At 39.1% G+C, this 17,383-nt stretch overlaps 2 protein-coding genes across 2 annotated transcripts in view; one reads left to right on the forward strand and one right to left on the reverse strand.

The window, feature by feature from the left end:
• The window catches only part of LOC129717973 (TATA-box-binding protein-like), a 91,569-nt gene that overhangs the window by 10,287 nt on the left and 63,899 nt on the right, over nucleotides 1-17,383 (forward strand). The window lies entirely within an intron of this gene.
• On the reverse strand, nucleotides 14,194-14,946 carry LOC129717974 (anillin-like). Its single transcript, XM_055668301.1, has 3 exons — nucleotides 14,480-14,946; nucleotides 14,352-14,427; nucleotides 14,194-14,289 (listed from the first exon to the last, which is right to left on the reverse strand). The coding sequence occupies exons 1-3, from the start codon at nucleotides 14,622-14,624 to the stop codon at nucleotides 14,262-14,264; spliced, it is 249 nt and encodes an 82-aa protein (XP_055524276.1). The 5' UTR covers nucleotides 14,625-14,946; the 3' UTR covers nucleotides 14,194-14,261.

The following is a 17,383-nucleotide window of genomic DNA, read 5'->3' on the forward strand; positions in this document are numbered from 1 at the left end:
ATGTCGGCAATAATATCAAAAGTGATTTTATATTGTTGTATTTAGGATTGGCACTCACGATACTAGAGCTACCGATCGGATAACATTTGTTTTTCACGCTTCTGGATCCAGATTGCATACAAGTTGAGACCGATCGAACATACATAAAGCTGTCATAAGTTGAAATCAGCTGATCGCAACTGTCTCGTGGATTGCCTTATACGGACCTAAGGAGAGACAACTGGGTATAGATTTGCATCCACTTTGGGAACCACTCGTTGATTGGTTGAAATTGAAAACCCCGGGTGCGTTAAATTTTATCATCAGGCTTGCTGGCAGTGTTGCTGAACAACATGTTTCGTTGTTTTGATTTATGTTTTTTTTATGTTGTCGCCTGTTATCTAAAATATTTTCAAGGGAGCATTCAAAACAAAGTACAAAGCGTACGAATGCGGGTATAGTACGAGATCCGACTTGGATCATCACTTATATCAATTACCAAAATATCTAAAAGTGCGCAAGGAGTTAATACGGTTTTGCGTGAAGCATAAGAACAGCATATCGCTGCTCAATGTCGGAAGTAAATAGTGTAGTGTATGCTCATTTTTACTTTTGAATCCGTTCTGGATTAAGTTTGGAACATACCTGTTTAGGCATATTGCTTGTGCGGAGAGTACAATTCAGATGGGTCAATGAATGAATCATAATGATAGATGACACGTTTGATTTTAAGGATATTAAAGATGCAGATTCTCCGGTAACCCTCAGACGGTAAAACTATCGCCTGCAGGAGGAATTGTGCATAATGCTGATGAAAAGCATTAAAAACATTCTAATATTTTCCGAGTGAATGGCATCACTTATGAAAAATACAACAGGGATCATCGAGGTGGGCGAAGAAGAAGAGTAAGAAGCCAGATGTCTTCCCTTAGATACGGACCAGCTAGCTGACATCGCGCCATGTTACAAGGGCTAACATCTCAATGTGTACACGAGATCACCGCCACTTTTCATACGCTATGTTATGCTGTCTGTCAGTGTCAGTGGAGCCCACACTTCGTAGAACCGCTGCGATGTTAGCTGCGATAAAGCAAAGCAAATCGGATAGAGATGCCAGCTAGTTGATACGAGCTGGAACCACTGAAAAGTAGCAATACTCAGAGGGAGAGATATGCGAAGAGAGTGTTGTGAGCCAAATGAACATGTCAAAATTCGATCCAAACGAACAAGAAAGGTAAGACATTGAAAGGTATTGCAATAAGGTTCAATAAAAAATATATTTATTTTTACGCGTTTTTCATGTTTTATTGCTAAAACATGAATTGAGAATGCTCTAAAGTTGCTTCATCACAGTGAACACACACAGTGAAGCTCACAAACCCTTTGTATGGTCTACAGAATAATGATGAAAGCATATAAAATTAAACATAAACATAAAATTTAACACCTTCACGATTTTTGTGATGCACTTTATTATTGTGCATGCAGAGAAAAATCGGAAGCGACGAGTCGCTCGCCTGACAAAGATTTTCCAGCGACGTTCGTAGTATTTTTATATAAAGCAGTCTTTGATTCAACATAAAATGACCCAAAATATGCGACTGTATCATTTTCTAATAGTTTTGATTGTTTTCTAGTCGCAAAACTATGTCAATTCTATCAAAGAACATTAAAACTGCATTGTACTGTGCGAGAAATAATCATGCAATATGACATCGCTAGAAATTTTCGCGTCGCTGGACTCACCAGCGAATTGCAGAGTAGTGTTTCAGCGACAATATTCCCCAGGACTTCCACCGTCACCATCAGTTATACGAGCCGAATAAAAAAGCGCTCGAGACCGGACTCGAGAAGCGACTTGGCACCTCTGATATGTGAAACCTAGTTGCCAAATCAGCGGTTTTTTTCATCGCTTATCTCTCCCTCTGAGGATCTCTACTGAAAAGCTGCCACTGTCAGTATAAATATCGCACAAGTCTATTTGCACTAGCAAAACTTAGATGGAGAAATAGAAAGAGAGAATGTTGTGAGCCAAACGAACTGTCAAAATCTGAGCCAAACGCAGCATAGGGCCAAATTCGAAATTTGTTTTACTTAAGCCACACATTTAAAGCCAAAAAGGAGTGCTCAATAATAACGTGTTCTCAAATACTTTCAAAAATAGGCATAGCTCTACGTTGCATTATTAAGCCACAAAACTTATATTGTTTCTCTGACAATTGATTAAAATATTGTTTGTTTACATTTATACTCAGTTTCATTTGTTTTTATTTAAATTAATTCTACTTTCTGCGTTAAAATACATCCACAAACCCCTCAAACGAAATTCAACGTTATCAGAAATGATGTTTGGCTTCGATTTAGTTGGGCTATAACCCAACGAGCGGGAGCCCAACTGAAACGTAGCCCAACTAAACATAGCCCAACGAGCGAAATTTGACTGTATTTTAAAAACAAATACACTAAGGTCGCTTTTTACGCGGTTTATTTTTACGCGGCTTTTTTTACGCGGATTCCGGAATTTACGCGTTTTTTTTACGCGGATTCCGGAATTTACGCGTTTTTTTTACGCGGGTTCCGGAATTTACGCGGTTTTTTTTACGCGGCACGTATCCCCCGCGTAAAACGCGACTTTAGTGTATAAGTTTTCTGGTTACACTGTTCAGATCAAATATTGGCAAGCGGAAACTAACTCATGCTCTATTTGCAATATTTATTAGTTAGAAAAATTCAGCGGTAGACTTCACTATCTTATTTTCGCTGACATATCTAACTTTTTTATGTCATCAACTTCCTCATCAATTAATATGGAAGTGTGTCAATAACTTATACAAATAAGACGGGAGCTTCACAGCCCATTGGGCCAGTGAATACAAATCTTGAAGATATAAAGTAAGTTGAATTCAATACTGGCAAAACTCAAAATTCATAGTTTTGAGAAAAACGCGTTTGAAAATTTGCGTAAAAAATTTCTTTTTTCATTTTCGTGAAAAATTCCAATTTTAAGATTTCTCATATTTATTGAACTTGTTTGGGTCTATCATGTGCATGTAATAAGCAAGATACAAGAATTGTAACCTCATTTTTCTGCCTTTTTAGGGATATTTTAGATTTGTGCAATAAAGGCACATCTACTTATATTGCTGGATATATTTTAAATTTTGAAACGGGTCTTTGTGAGATGAAACTTCATTGTATTTGGCATCGTTTGCCATCAATAACTCAAAACTGCAAAATTTTGAGTTGTGCCAATTTTGAATTCAACTGACGATAAGTTGTTTAATTCACTTGTTTGTCAAAGCTCAGAATTTCTGCATTACCTGTATGTATTTGTTTGTGAAGTCATTTGATTCATGCTGCTCTAGAGAATGCGGATAGATACCAGAAAAACAACAAAAAGTCGGCACATCAAATTTTCATTGCTGGAAACCACCAAAATTGTCGAAGAAAGTCGCGAGTCGATATAATATACAGTAATATCAAAATTCAAAAAAATAATCTCAGCTATTGTATCGATACTTCTGGTATCGATACTTTTTGACCGATGTTTTGGGTATCTCGATACTTTTGGTTCTTCGGGTATCGATACTGAAGTATCGATACTCTCCGTCGTATCGCCCAATGCTACCATAATGTTTTGACACCCCTCCTTCTCTTGGAAGGGAGGGGTGCCATACAAATGAAACACAAATTTCTGCACATCTCGAGAACTAACCGAGTAAATGGAACCAAATTTAGCATGTGAATGTTTTAGGGGTAACAAACATTCCATAATGGTTCGAAACCCCTCACTCTTCTTTAAGGGAGGGGTCTCATACAAATGAAACACAAATTTCGCACAGCTTAAGAACCAATCAAGAAAATACAACCAAATTTGGTATGTGATTATTTTTATAATGCTTCGACGGCCTCCCTCTTCTGGAAGGGAGGGGTTCCATACAAATGAAGCACAAATTTCTGCACATCTCGCGATCTAGTCAACTAAATGGAACCGTATTTGGCAGGTGAATGTTTTTAGTGGTCACAAATATGTTCCATAATCGACCTCAGGCAACATTTTGGATTGTAAGATAAACTGCCGGTTTATGGAAAATAGGCAAAATGGCCGATTTCCACCCAATATAATAATATCCGGATCTAGTATGATATACAGGAGCTAAAATCGACCACAGATACCATGTTGAATTCTAAGATGGCGACTTCCGGATTCTGAAAAACAGCTGAAAATGACCAATTACCACCCAATATGAGTGTTTCTTTAACCGGTATGACGTTCAAAATCCAGAAATTGTCTCCAAATGCCATTATGAAATCCAAAATGGCGACTTCCGGTTTCTGAAAAACAGCGGAAAGTTACCAAATATCACCCAATATGGGTATTTCCGGGATTGTTATGATGCACTGAAGCCACAAATCGACTTCAGACAACATTTTGAATTGTAGGATGACGACTTCCGGCATCTGGAACACAGCCGAAAATGACCAAATATCACCCAATATGAGTGTTTTTTTAACCAGAATGACGCTCAGAAGCAAGAAATTGTCTCCAAATGCATTATGAAATCCAAATTGCGACTTCCGGTTTCTGAAAAACAGCGGAAAGTCACCAAATACCACCCAATATGAGTATTTCCGGAATCGTAATGATGCACTGCAGCCACAAATCGACTTCAGACAACATTTTGAATTGTAAGATGGCATCTTCCGGTTTCTGGAAAACAGCCTGAAATTGACGATTCCCATTAAATATGAGTATCTCCGGAACCCCAGAAAGATGTACAGAAGCTAAAAATCGATCACAGACACAATCTTGAATTTCAAGATGGTGACTTCCGGTGTCTGGCAAACTGCCGGAAATGACCAAATACCATTCAATATGAATGTTTTCGGAACCAGAATTACGCCCAGATGAGAGAAATTGATTTAACAGGTAATTTTAAAGTCCAAAATGACGACTTTCGGTTTCTGAAAAACATCCCAAAGTGACCAAATACCACCCAATATGAGTATCTCCGGAGCCAGAATGTTGCAAGAAGCTAAAAATTGACCTCAGACACCATTATGAATTGTAGGATGGCAACTTCTGGTATCTGGAAAACAGCCAAAAATGGCCGATTTCCATCTAACATGAGTATCTCCGGATCTAGAATGATACACAGCAGCTGAAATCGACCACAGACCCCATTTTGGATTCTAGGTTGGCGAATTCCGGTTTCTGGGAAACAGCCGAAAATGATCGAATAACACCCAATATGGGTGTTTCTTCATCCAGAATGACGCTCAGAGGCCAGAAATTATCTTAAATACCATTTTGAAATCCAAGATGGCGACTTCCGGTTTGTGAAAAACAGCCTAAAATAACCAAATACAATCCAATATGAGTATCTCTGAAATCAGAATGATGCAATGAGCTAACAATTGACCTCCGATTTGATTTCCGTAATCGAGATGTACATAGAAACCAAACATTGACCCTAGACACCATTTTGAATTTAAAGACGACCACTTTTAGTTTCTGGAAAACAACCAGAATAACTGATTACCTCCCAATAGGCGTATTTCCGGTGTCAGATTGATACCAGAAATCCTGCTGAAAATGACCGAATACCACCCAATATGAATATGTTCAGAATTGGGGTGATGTACAGAAGCCAAAAGTCGAGGATGTTGTTATTTCGATAAAACCAATCATTTCAAACGATTTGTCTTTTGGCTTTGATCATATCCTATGGCCGATTCGTCGTGCATTTGCAGACTTTAAACACATCGCAAAGAATCAGTGAACTTGGAACGTTCAAATAGTAGGGTAGGGAAAAAATAGAAATAGAATCTCTTCTATTTTTGCCGCCGACCGTTCCCAACGGTTGCCGGCTGCTGTCATTGACATGGCAAAGGCAAACGTGCCTCTTCACACCTACACAAAGTCACATATAGAGACTTATCGAATAAAAATGTGTGCTTCTCTTTTTGGCACACACGACCAGGGGGCTCTTGTGGCTGTCAAACTCCATACATTATCCATCTACCACTCATTGATTCTGGTACCAGCGTTTCTGGTACCCACTTTTTGGTTGGTTTGCCCTAAAACAAGTGAAATAGAGTAAACGTCCCATTTTGTCGGTAGACTTATTCTCGAGTAAATGTCGTTTTAGATGAAAAAAAAACAAAAGCTCAACATTTGTTTTCAGGACAATGTGCACTTTCATTGAATAAGATGTTTTGTAAGCATTTGAAATGAAATATTACCGCCGTGATGAATTTATGATTGGTTAGGCAAAATGTTGACGTTTATAGGCCCCTGCACACGACAGCCAGTCAAAACATTAATAGCACCGGCAACGCTGCTTGGCGATGTCAAATTTCGACAAACGGGAAGGAAAAAATCACAAGAAGGTTGTATGCAAAGCCACGACCGCAAGGTTGAAGTAGAATACTTTTACAAGAAAGATAACCTGGCTGCTTGCGTGTCAGTCATTTTTTCTAGTAAATAAACGTTGACCGTTCAGTGGCAGTATTGTAATTTCTTTTTGTCTGATATTTTGAATGAAGTTCATTGGATATTTTTAAATTTTGTGCAAATGAGAAGTTGAAGTGCTGCCGAATTGTAATATGCACATTTAACGACATCATTAAACGGGAACGGAACAAAGGCTACGGTTATGCAGAACGCGAATGCCGGCGCGATGCGATTCGCCTTACCGTAGTGAAATGTACAGCTCTTTTTAAGGCGAAGTAGAGCTATACATTTCAACAGATTTCGTCTTGCCGAATCGCATCGCGCCGTTATTTGCGTTCTGCATGACCGTAGCCAAACCCTAAGCGACGCAGACACGTAATAATAGTCAGAGTATGCATGTAGATGAAGATAATTAACTTTGGATTAAAGCGCAAAACGAGAAAATATTAACCCTTCAAATAATCATTTGTGTTCTTCAAATTTCAGTTGTTCAATTTAATATCCGATGAAATGTTTGTTTATTATCTGATGAAGCTCTTATATAGGCCAAATGATGCATTCCCAATTTACTAGGTCCATAACTCTGCCGACCGTGCTTGGGAAAGCGCGGTATAACGACCAATCAGAGGTCGAATTTTGTTTTGACAAGGCTTAAGAGTTTTCAATAGTACAATAGTTCGAATGATAAAATTGCAATTTCATGCATTTGGTAGGAATCTTAGAAGATTTTCTAATCGATTGCTGCAAAAACGAAGGAAATCCATCGAAAACTAACGGATTTATTAGCATTTGAAATTTTTCTCACTTTTTTCAGTTTTAGATTTTCATTTTACATCCCTATGTAGCCGAACTTCCTGAGAGAAGTATTCTTATTCAAAATTAAATCTTCATTTATTCATTTGTTGTCCTTACAAGGACAATTGTTCAATTTATCATAGGATGTAGTGTTTATCTTACATCTCTGTGTTACCTTGATAGTGAGGACTAAGGCGCACGGTCAACACAATGAGAAAGGTGTTTTCACATTGAAAACTAGACACGGCTTCACTGGAGGAAGTGTTGGCGAATGCATCTACCGCTAATACCACCGCTATCATACGAAAGCGCGTCGTTTCATGTGGGGAATATCAAGAACGAAAAATGACGCGCGTCTAAGCATAACCCGAACTGTTTCGCCGTGCTGCTCCCATTTACCTTTACATCGGCCTCAGGGAAGTACCGGCTGCATCTGCATCTACCGCTGAGGCTGTCACTATACTGCTATTGGTACCAAAAGCTATTAACTCTTCAAATAAGTGTGTTATTTGTTCTCAAAAGAACAATTGTTCAATTCAAAATCGGATTTACGCAATCGCATCTCTGTAATATTACCGACAATAATATTCTTTTGAACAAACTGATACAACTTTCCCATTAGGCCTCTGCCATAATAGACGCGAAAAGCGACGCGAACCGATTCGCTCAGCTGTAGGTTAATGTACAGCCATCAGTAGAGCTGTACATCAACCTACGGCCGAGCGAATCGGTTCGCGCCGCTTTTCGCGTCTACTATGGCAGAGGCCTTAGAGAAAGTAGCTGGCTGATGTATTCACCTTATGCAAGCCTGCTGCTGATGCTTCCCGCTACCACACTGAAACAGCATTTTAGTGAAGGGAGTGTCGTTGCATCAGCTGAACCTGCTACTATCGATGCTGATATACCCGCTGCAACAGCTACGCTATGCATAGCCATGCCACAGTTGTGGCCGCTATACGCTGGCCCAACTGCTGAGCACCTGCAACGCTATCCGTAGCCATGCCACAGTTGTGGCCGCCATTGGTATCCGCTGTACCTGCATCTGCTGGCCCTGCTGCTATCGATGGTGAGATTCGCTGAAACTGCTACACTTCTTCGCAGCCATGCCACAGTTGTGGCCGCTATCCGCTATCGATGGTACCCACTGCTCGCTCCCGCTGCTGCTAAGGGAGGACTGCTGTCGTCGCTGTTCAGAACTACTATGAGCGGCTTCGACTAAAACAGGCTCTTATATAGGGATGAAAATAGGAATGAATTATTTTACGTACGTGGTGGAATGATATAACTTGAAAAATATGTGTGACTTCATTCTGGTTCAGAGCGATCATTTGGTAAGCTCCACCTCTTTTTGCAGTTTCTAAAGTTTTTCCTCAGTTTCGTAGCACGGATGCACAAAAATGATTTCTTGTGAACATTCTGTCGAGCCGGACCGATAGCACTCTCATTGAAGCAACAAAATAACATGTTTTGTGTCGTGTTGTGTAGCTTGGTTGAAGAAAATGTTCCCGTCCCCATGTCGCATGTAAGCAGATTATTGCGTTCAGTAGACAGTAGATAGTGTATCCAGCGAATAAACACCGATGGTGCTCTCACACACGCAACGGTTTTAACCCGTATCTTATTGCGGTTTGTAACATCAAGCGATTTCGTTTGCTCGCTGTTGCGTGTTGCATCATGTTGCAACTTGGCAGCTGGGAGACGACGAAATTCTGTTTATGCTGATTGATTGAATCGACTTCATATTAGCTCTGCATAGTCGAACTAACTGCTTTTGTGAATGCGTTCTAACAGGGCAGTTTATTATTCAATGTCGGTTATGCTGATCGCAGCGTTTGCGCTGCCCCTACAGTGGGGAGTTTACTAAATAAAGTAAAAATTAGACAACTACAACAGAATTTGATTGCATCCCGCACAGAATGTCTGCTTGTGTTGATGCCAGAAAATTATTAACCTTCAATTATTTTTTTATTTGCCTTCAAAAAAGCATTTTGCTGTTCAAAATCGGTTGCTAATTACAACCTTTGAGCTGCCCTAACATTGGGGGAATTAAGATACACGGACAACATGCACTGTGGAAGCTATTTCACATTCAGTAAATTAGACGGGTGCGACAAATTTAAATTGCTAGGATGCAACACAGAATACTTGCTTGCGTTGACAAAAATTATTAACTTTCAATGACTTGATTATTTGCCTTCAAAAAGGCATTTTGATTTCCAAAATTGGATTTCATGATGCGATCTTCATGCTGCCCCAACACGGGGGGAATAATGGCTGTCTGGCGACACACGCTGAGAAAAACCGCGCTGCTCCTGAGACGTGGTGACCAACCACAGAGCTAGTGCTGCTGCTGAGAAGGACGACTGCTGTCGTCGCTGTCTAGAACTATTATGAGCGGCTCCGGCTGAAACAGGCTCTTATATAGGCCAAATAGCATGTTTTCAATTGCAAGGTATATGATCCTGTCGACCGTGCTTGGGAAGCAAGCATATAACGACCAATCAGAGGTCGAATTTTTCGTTTTGACAAGGCTTGACTATTTTCAATAGTACAATAGTGTGAATAATAAAATTACAATTATCCTATTTTGGGAAGAATCTTAGAAGATTTTCCAGTCTATTGCTGCAAGAACGAAGGAAATCCATCGAACACTAACCGATTTATTAGCATTTGAAATTGGACATATTTTTCACTTTTTTCGGTTTTAGATTTTCATTTCACATCCCTATGTAGCCGAACTTCCTGAGAGAAGTATTCTACTTCAAAAAGAAGTTTTGTTTTGATCGTGCGCTAGGAACTTGTTTTTATTAAATCTGTGTTTCGTTTGTAAGAAATAGTTCCAGTGTAAGTGAAAAAAAAACTTGACCGTTCGTGTCTCTCCGGTGGAATATAGTCATACGGTCAGACTCCGCTTTTTTTTGCTGCTGCGATTGCGCGTTTTTGTCGTGTTCGCGTAGTGTTTGTTTGGTGATGCTGAATCAGCAGGAATCACGTAGGAAAACCAGCGAACAAATTGGACACTAAATCCAGTCGTCCTCTGGAAGCTACCGACGATGTTCGAGGATGAATCCGGGTTCGGAGCACGGCATCTGCGCTGATATCGACTGCATGGTCATCTCCTTCGCTATTGGACCTATCCTGATGATGAAAAATACAAGCCTCCAATCGGAAGTATTGATTTGCTGATGTGCTCAGAAAGTAACTATTGCACCCAGATTGGTATGCTTACGATTGAACAAATTATTATTAGAATTCCGACGTCAACCACCGCCGGATGATGTTGAATCGCTGGTGCTAGCAAAGCAAGGCAATACTGCTATTCAGCGGTAGGTTTGTGTGAATATATGGCTTTCACCGGATACTAATATGTCGTTCTATATTTCTACAGGTATTTGCTGTCTGCTGATTGTGAGTAGTATTGAGATGAGTATCTTAGTTAGTTATTAGTTAAAATTATGAGTTCGATGAGCAGGTGAAGATTAGCGTTTTTTTTTTAAATTTTTTTGTGATGAAGTAAGTAAGTGAATTGAAATAAAACTTGAACCTAATCTTACATTTATCTTTTACTGACTATGATTGAGAATTGCAACGATTTTTTCGGAATTCGACATATTTTATAATGTTTACACATTAGTAAGCCTATGTACAGGGGTCAAAATAAGTAGTATAGGCAAGTGCCGGTAGGCATGACAAACCTGCTAATTTTTGGATGAATTTGATAATTGGTTACCTGATAAAAATGCTTATTTGCATCATTGGCATAGATGAAAAAACCATTTCTAAAGTGAATGTTTCATCAAGATCGGGAATCGGTAAAGAGCTCATTGAGAAATGGCTATTTCTCATCCGGAAATCCCCAGAGGAACCTTTATCAGGGGACATTTACATTTTTGCATAAAAATATAGCGTGAGACAACTCCATCTTCAGGATTTTCCATCAGGAATCTTTCATATCAGGTATATTTTTTAATATAACCTGGATGCCCCGAAGGAACTCGTAGTTGGAGAATTTACATATCTGCAATAAAATATAGCATGTGACACGTCTATCTTCAGGATTTCTCTTCAGGAATCATCCAAAAGACATATTTCTGAACACAGACGGCATTGGCCACTACCGGAACAATCCAAATGCCCCGGAGGAACCCTGAATGGAGAAATTACATTTCTGCATCAAATATAGCGTGCGACACCTATCTTCAGGATTTTTCATCTGGAATATTCCTAGAGACATATTTTTGAACATATGCTTCGATGTCGTTTAACGCACACCTGTCCCAACGTGCAGAAGGTTTGCGAAAAACATAAAATAAGTACAAGTCGGACTCGATTATCCGGAGTTTTAAAAAACATTTCGTTCCGGATAATCGAGCCATTTTTTTTTAATTTGTAATATCTTTCATCTAGAACAGTGAGTTCTCTATTATAAAATTGTAAACAATACATGTGCCGACGAAAAGAATTAAAAATTATCTTTAGACTGTTTGTTCGGCGTTTGTTATACATATACACTACCCGTCATAAGGTTGGAATCGCTTTACTGAGTATTGCAACACCCAGTTTGAATATTGCAACGCCCCGAAAAGTTTAGCATCACCTGGAATAGGCGGATATCTCGTGTTTTTGACTACCTAGAAAGTTGCGGTTTTCAGCAAACTTGTTCAAAAGGGCAAAGGCTACTGTATGGTGGTAAATTCAGTGTGAAATTTTACCGCTACGTGGCGCTAGTGGGCACACAATTTGTCGTAGTTTAAACTCAACTAATCTCACGATTCCGACCTGCTAGAGGGTTGCGGTGTTCAGCAAACTTGTTCAGGATGCTCAAGGCTTCTACATAGTAGACAATTTAGTACTGAATTACCTTACTATGCGGCGCTAGGGTACATGTGGCTCTTCGTATTCAAACTTCAACTTATCGCGCGAGCTAAATAGCGTTCAAAACACTTAAAACTTCATGCACACTAGCGCTGCGTTGTGGCTGAATTCCGAACTATACTCTCCTCAAATCACAAGTCCTTGACCCCCTGAGCAACTTTACTGAAGACTCCAACTCTCTAGGTTTCCAGAATCAAGAGGTAGAGTTGAATTAATCTGCCCATATCAAGTGATGCTAAACTTTTCGGGGTGTTGCAATGTTCAAACTGGGTGTTGCAATACTCAGTAAAACGATTCCAAACTTATGACGGATAGTGTATATGTATAACAAACGCCGAACAAACAGTCTAAAGATAATTTTTAATTCTTTTCGTCGGCACATGTATTGTTTACAATTTTATAATAGAGAACTCACTGTTCTAGATGAAAGATATTACAAATTAAAAAAAAAATGGCTCGATTTTCCGGAGCGAAATGTTTTTACAACTCCGGATAATCGAGTCCGACTTGTACTTATTTTATGTTTTTCGCAAACCTTCTGCACGATGGGACAGGTGTGCGTAAAACGACATTGAAGCATATGCTCAAAAATATGTCTCTAGGAATATTCCAGATGAAAAATCCTGAAGATAGGTGTCGCACGCTATATTTGATGCAGAAATGTAATTTCTCCATTCAGGGTTCCTCCGGGGCATTTGGATTGTTCCGGTAGTGGCCAATGCCGTCCGTGTTCAGAAATATGTCTTTTGGATGATTCCTGAAGAGAAATCCTGAAGATAGACGTGTCACATGCTATATTTTATTGCAGATATGTAAATTCTCCAACTACGAGTTCCTTCGGGGCATCCAGGTTATATTAAAAAATATACCTGATATGAAAGATTCGGGTTAGTAACGAAAGGCTGAAACTCAAAAGGCTGAAACCCGAAAGGCTGAAACTCGAAAGGCTGAAAAGTATGTTTCATAACGAAAGGCTGAATGCACAAAAGGCTGAAACCACAAAAGGCTGAATGAACGAAAGGCTGAAACATGAAAGGCTGAAACTTTTGTAACTTGAATCATAATCGTTGAAAAATTCGGACACATGGATAACAAACCTTTATAAGGTGACAGAGTTCAATGTTTGAGTATTAATTGGTTTGTGCAATGGAAAATCAATTTTCGGCAACATTTGAATCTATACACACTTAACTCTTATACACGTTTCTTAGATGATTCAGGGCGAGACGGCCGAAGGCCGCGAGTGTGCGCCGGCGACCCGCCGTCGGAAGCGCCGGCCACTGCGGGGAGGCAGCCCCCCCGCAGAAATCACCTCTGTATAGGTTCGTTCGTTTTCCTAAGTCTACTGACTCATAGGGGTGATCCCCTAGTTTAGTCCGAACGAGCGATAGCGAGTAAGGACAGCATACATCTCGGACAACCGAGTCGGCCGTAGGCCGCGAGTGTTTTTTTAGAAATGAACTTTGTGAATTTCAGCCTAATGATTTTTCAGCTTTTCGTGATTCAGCCTTTCGTGTTTTCAGCCTTATGCAGCTTTCAGCCTTTCGTGATTTCAGCCTTTCGGATTTCAGCCTTCCGTGTTTCAGCCTTTTGAATTTCAGCCTTTCGTAGTAGACCCGAAAGATTCCTGATGGAAAATCCTGAAGATGGAGTTGTCTCACGCTATATTTTTATGCAGAAATGTAAATGTCCCCTGATAAAGGTTCCTTTGGGGATTTCCGTATGAGCAAAAGCCATTTCTCAATGAGCTCTTTACCGATTCCCGATCTTGATGAAACATTCACTTTAGAAATGGTTTTTTCATCTATGCCAATGATGCAAATAAGCATTTTTATCAGGTAACCAATTATCAAATTCATCCAAAAATTAGCAGGTTTGTCATGCCTACCGGCACTTGCCTATACTACTTATTTTGACCCCTGTACATAGGCTTACTAATGTGTAAACATTATAAAATATGTCGAATAAGTTCCGAAAAAATCGTTGCAATTCTCAATCATAGTCAGTAAAAGATAAATGTAAGATTAGGTTCAAGTTTTATTTCAATTCACTTACTTACTTCATCACAGAAAAATTTAAAAAAAAAACGCTAATCTTCACCTGTTATCGAACTCATAATTTTAACTAATAACTAACTAAGATACTCATCTCAATACTACTCACAATCAGCAGACAGCAAATACCTGTAAAAATATAGAACGACATATTAGTATCCGGTGAAAGCCATATATTCACACAAACCTACCGCTGAATAGCAGTATTGCCTTGCTTTGCTAGCACCAGCGATTCAACATCATCCGGCGGTGGTGGACGTCGGAATTCTAATAATAATTTGTTCAATCGTAAGCATACCAATCTGGGTGCAATAGTTACTTTCTGAGCACTTCAGCAAATCAATACTTCCGATTGGAGGCTTGTATTTTTCATCATCAGGATAGGTCCAATAGCGAAGGAGATGACCATGCAGTCGATACCAGCGCCGATGCCGTGCTCCGAACCCGGATTCATCCTCGAACATCGTCGGTAGCTTCCGGAGGACGACTGGATTTAGCGTCCAATTTGTTCGCTGGTTTTCCTACGTGATTCCTGCTGATTCAGCATCACCAAAACAAACACTACGCGAACACGACAAAAACGCGCAATCGCAGCAGCAAAAAAAGCGGAGTCTGACCGTATGACTATATTCCTCCGAAGAGGCACGAACGGTCAAGTTTTTTTCACTTACACTGGAACTATTTCTTACAAACGAAACACAGATTTAATAAAAACAAGTTCCTAGCGCACGATCAAAACAAAACTTCTTTTTTTCCTTCCCGTTTGTCGAAATTTGACATCGCCAAGCAGCGTTGCCGGTGCTATTAATGTTTTGACTGGCTGACGTGTGTGCCAAAAAGAGAAGCACACATTTTTATTCGATAAGTCTCTATATGTGACTTTGTGTAGGTGTGAAGAGGCACGTTTGCCTTTGCCATGTCAATGACAGCAGCCGACAACCGTTGGGAACGGTCGGCGGCAAAAATAGAAAAGATTCTATTTTTTGCAACAACAACAAGCGACGGTCGACCGCTGTGCTCTGATTGGTCGAAAAGGAACGGAACGGTAACGGTCAACCGCTACGACGGTTAGTCTGATACAGGCTTTAGGCAGTTTCCCTCTGTTTTGCAGGAGTTTTTTTTCAGCACCCGAAGTGGCTCCTGAATGGCTGCAATATATGTCGATTTGTTTCGAATGGTGATTGTTCACAGATTTCTTTGTGATTAACGGTATTTCTCGCCAAACATGTGAAAAGGGCCCATGTGCCATATGTAAACAAGCCAAATTTTCTCGTTTTTTGATTAATACAAGCGAAATCTGCCCTTACCAATAAGCTTTATTGATAAAAGAATTTACTCTTAATCAAACAATCTTATTTGTGCGGGTAGATTAAGCTTGTATTTATTGAAAAACGTGAAATTGTGGCTTGTTTACATATGGCACAGGGCCCTTTTCACATGTTTGGCGAGATTTCTTATATTCGTAAGACAGCTAGTCAATCAAAGTTTTCGTTTCCATCATTGAAATTGTCGATATTGATCAAAATGCAGGAGTTTGAGGCCTGTTTTCTTCGACTGATTAAAATAGGCGCTACTGCTTAAGCCGTTCCTTACTCTACGATACCACATTTATTTATTAATTTTTTTTTTTAAGGGGGGATTTGTTAGTAGCTTAAGTATTTATGATAAATATTAGTAAATAATGAGTATGTGTGTCCAATCACAAATGGTGACTTCTCAACACTGTTAGAAATTTGTAATTCTAATTGTTAGGATTTGTTTGCTTTCGCAATTAGGACTTCTCATTCGTAGGGATTTAAACCTACTTGTCAGAAAAGGGGAAGTAAACTTACAACTAACTTAATTGCTAACTTATTGGCTATAAAGAGAGCTTATCGTAGCAATTGAGGATTGCAACGATTTTTGTCGAAAATTGTTAATAATTTTATTTGACATAGCTTCTAATGGTTCAACACCAGTAAGTCTATGTAATTCGAGTGTACCAAACCAAGGAGGACGCTTCAAAATCATTTTCAGAATTTTATTCTGAATCCTTTGGAGTGTTTTCTTCCTTGTTGAACAGCAACTTGAGCAGATCGGTACAGCATAAAGCATTGCTGGTCTAAAAATTTGTTTGTAAATCAAAAGTTTGTTCTTTAAACAAAGTTTAGAATTCCTGTTAATGAGAGGATATAAACATCTCGTATATTTGATGCACTTGGCTTGTATACTCTCAATGTGCTCTTTGAAAATAAGTTTTTTATCATAAATTAGTCCCAAGTACTTAACCTTGTCGGACCAACTTAAAATAACCCCATTCATCTTGACAACGTGATTATTGTTTGGCTTGAAGAAAAAAACCCTAGGCTTATGCGGAAAAATTATCATTTGAGTTTTAGAAGCATTGGGAGAGATTTTCCACTTTTGCAAGTAGGAAGAAAAAATATCTAAACTTTTCTGCAATCGACTGCATATGACACGAAGACTTTTTCCTTTTACGGAAATGCTTGTGTCATCGCAGAACAATGACTTTGTGCATCCTGGAGGCAAATCAGGAAGATCTGAAGTGAATATGTTGTACAGGACTGGACCCAAGACTGAACCTTGAGGTACACCTGCTCTGACAGGAAATCTATCAGCTTTTGAATTCTGATAGGCAACCTGCAGAGTTCGATCAGTAAGATAATTTTTTAAAATTTTGATTAGGAAAATTGGAAAATTAAAAGTTTGCAATTTCGCAATCAAACCTTTATGCCAAACACTGTCGAATGCTTTTTCTATGTCTAAAAGAGCAGCTCCAGTGGAATAACCTTCAGATTTGTTAGCTCGTATCATATTAGTAACTCTGAGCAATTGATGAGTTGTGGAATGACCATGGCGATATCCAAACTGTTCATTTGCAAAAATTGAATTTTCGTTGATGTGTGACATCATTCTGTTAAGAATAATTCTCTCAAACAGTTTACTTATTGAAGAAAGCAAACTGATTGGTCGATAACTTGAAACTTCAGCTGGGTTCTTATCCGGTTTTAAAATGGGAGTAATTTTTGCATTTTTCCATAATTTGGGAAAATATGCGATTTTGAAGCAGCAATTGAAAAATTTCACTAAAAATTCCATTGTGCTCTCAGGGAGATGTTTGATTAGTATATTAAAGATTCCATCGTCACCAGGTGCTTTCATATTTTTGAAATTTTTAATAATTGATTTAATCTCATTCAAATTAGTTTCAATTATTTCTGCA

This window comes from Wyeomyia smithii, chromosome 1, assembly GCF_029784165.1.
Source record: "Wyeomyia smithii strain HCP4-BCI-WySm-NY-G18 chromosome 1, ASM2978416v1, whole genome shotgun sequence".
NCBI classification, from domain to species: Eukaryota; Metazoa; Arthropoda; class Insecta; order Diptera; family Culicidae; genus Wyeomyia; species Wyeomyia smithii.

What these genes read in the sequence shown, in the direction of transcription:
- LOC129717974 (XM_055668301.1), bottom strand. Translation starts at nt 14,624, where the DNA reads ATGTTCGAGGATGAATCCGGGTTCGGAGCACGGCATCGGCGCTGGTAT. An exon ending in TTTGCTGAAGTGCTCAGAAA is followed by an intron (nt 14,428 to 14,479) that starts GTAACTATTGCA and finishes AATTATTATTAG; the next exon opens with AATTCCGACGTCCACCACCG. An exon ending in GGCAATACTGCTATTCAGCG is followed by an intron (nt 14,290 to 14,351) that starts GTAGGTTTGTGT and finishes ATATTTTTACAG; the next exon opens with GTATTTGCTGTCTGCTGATT.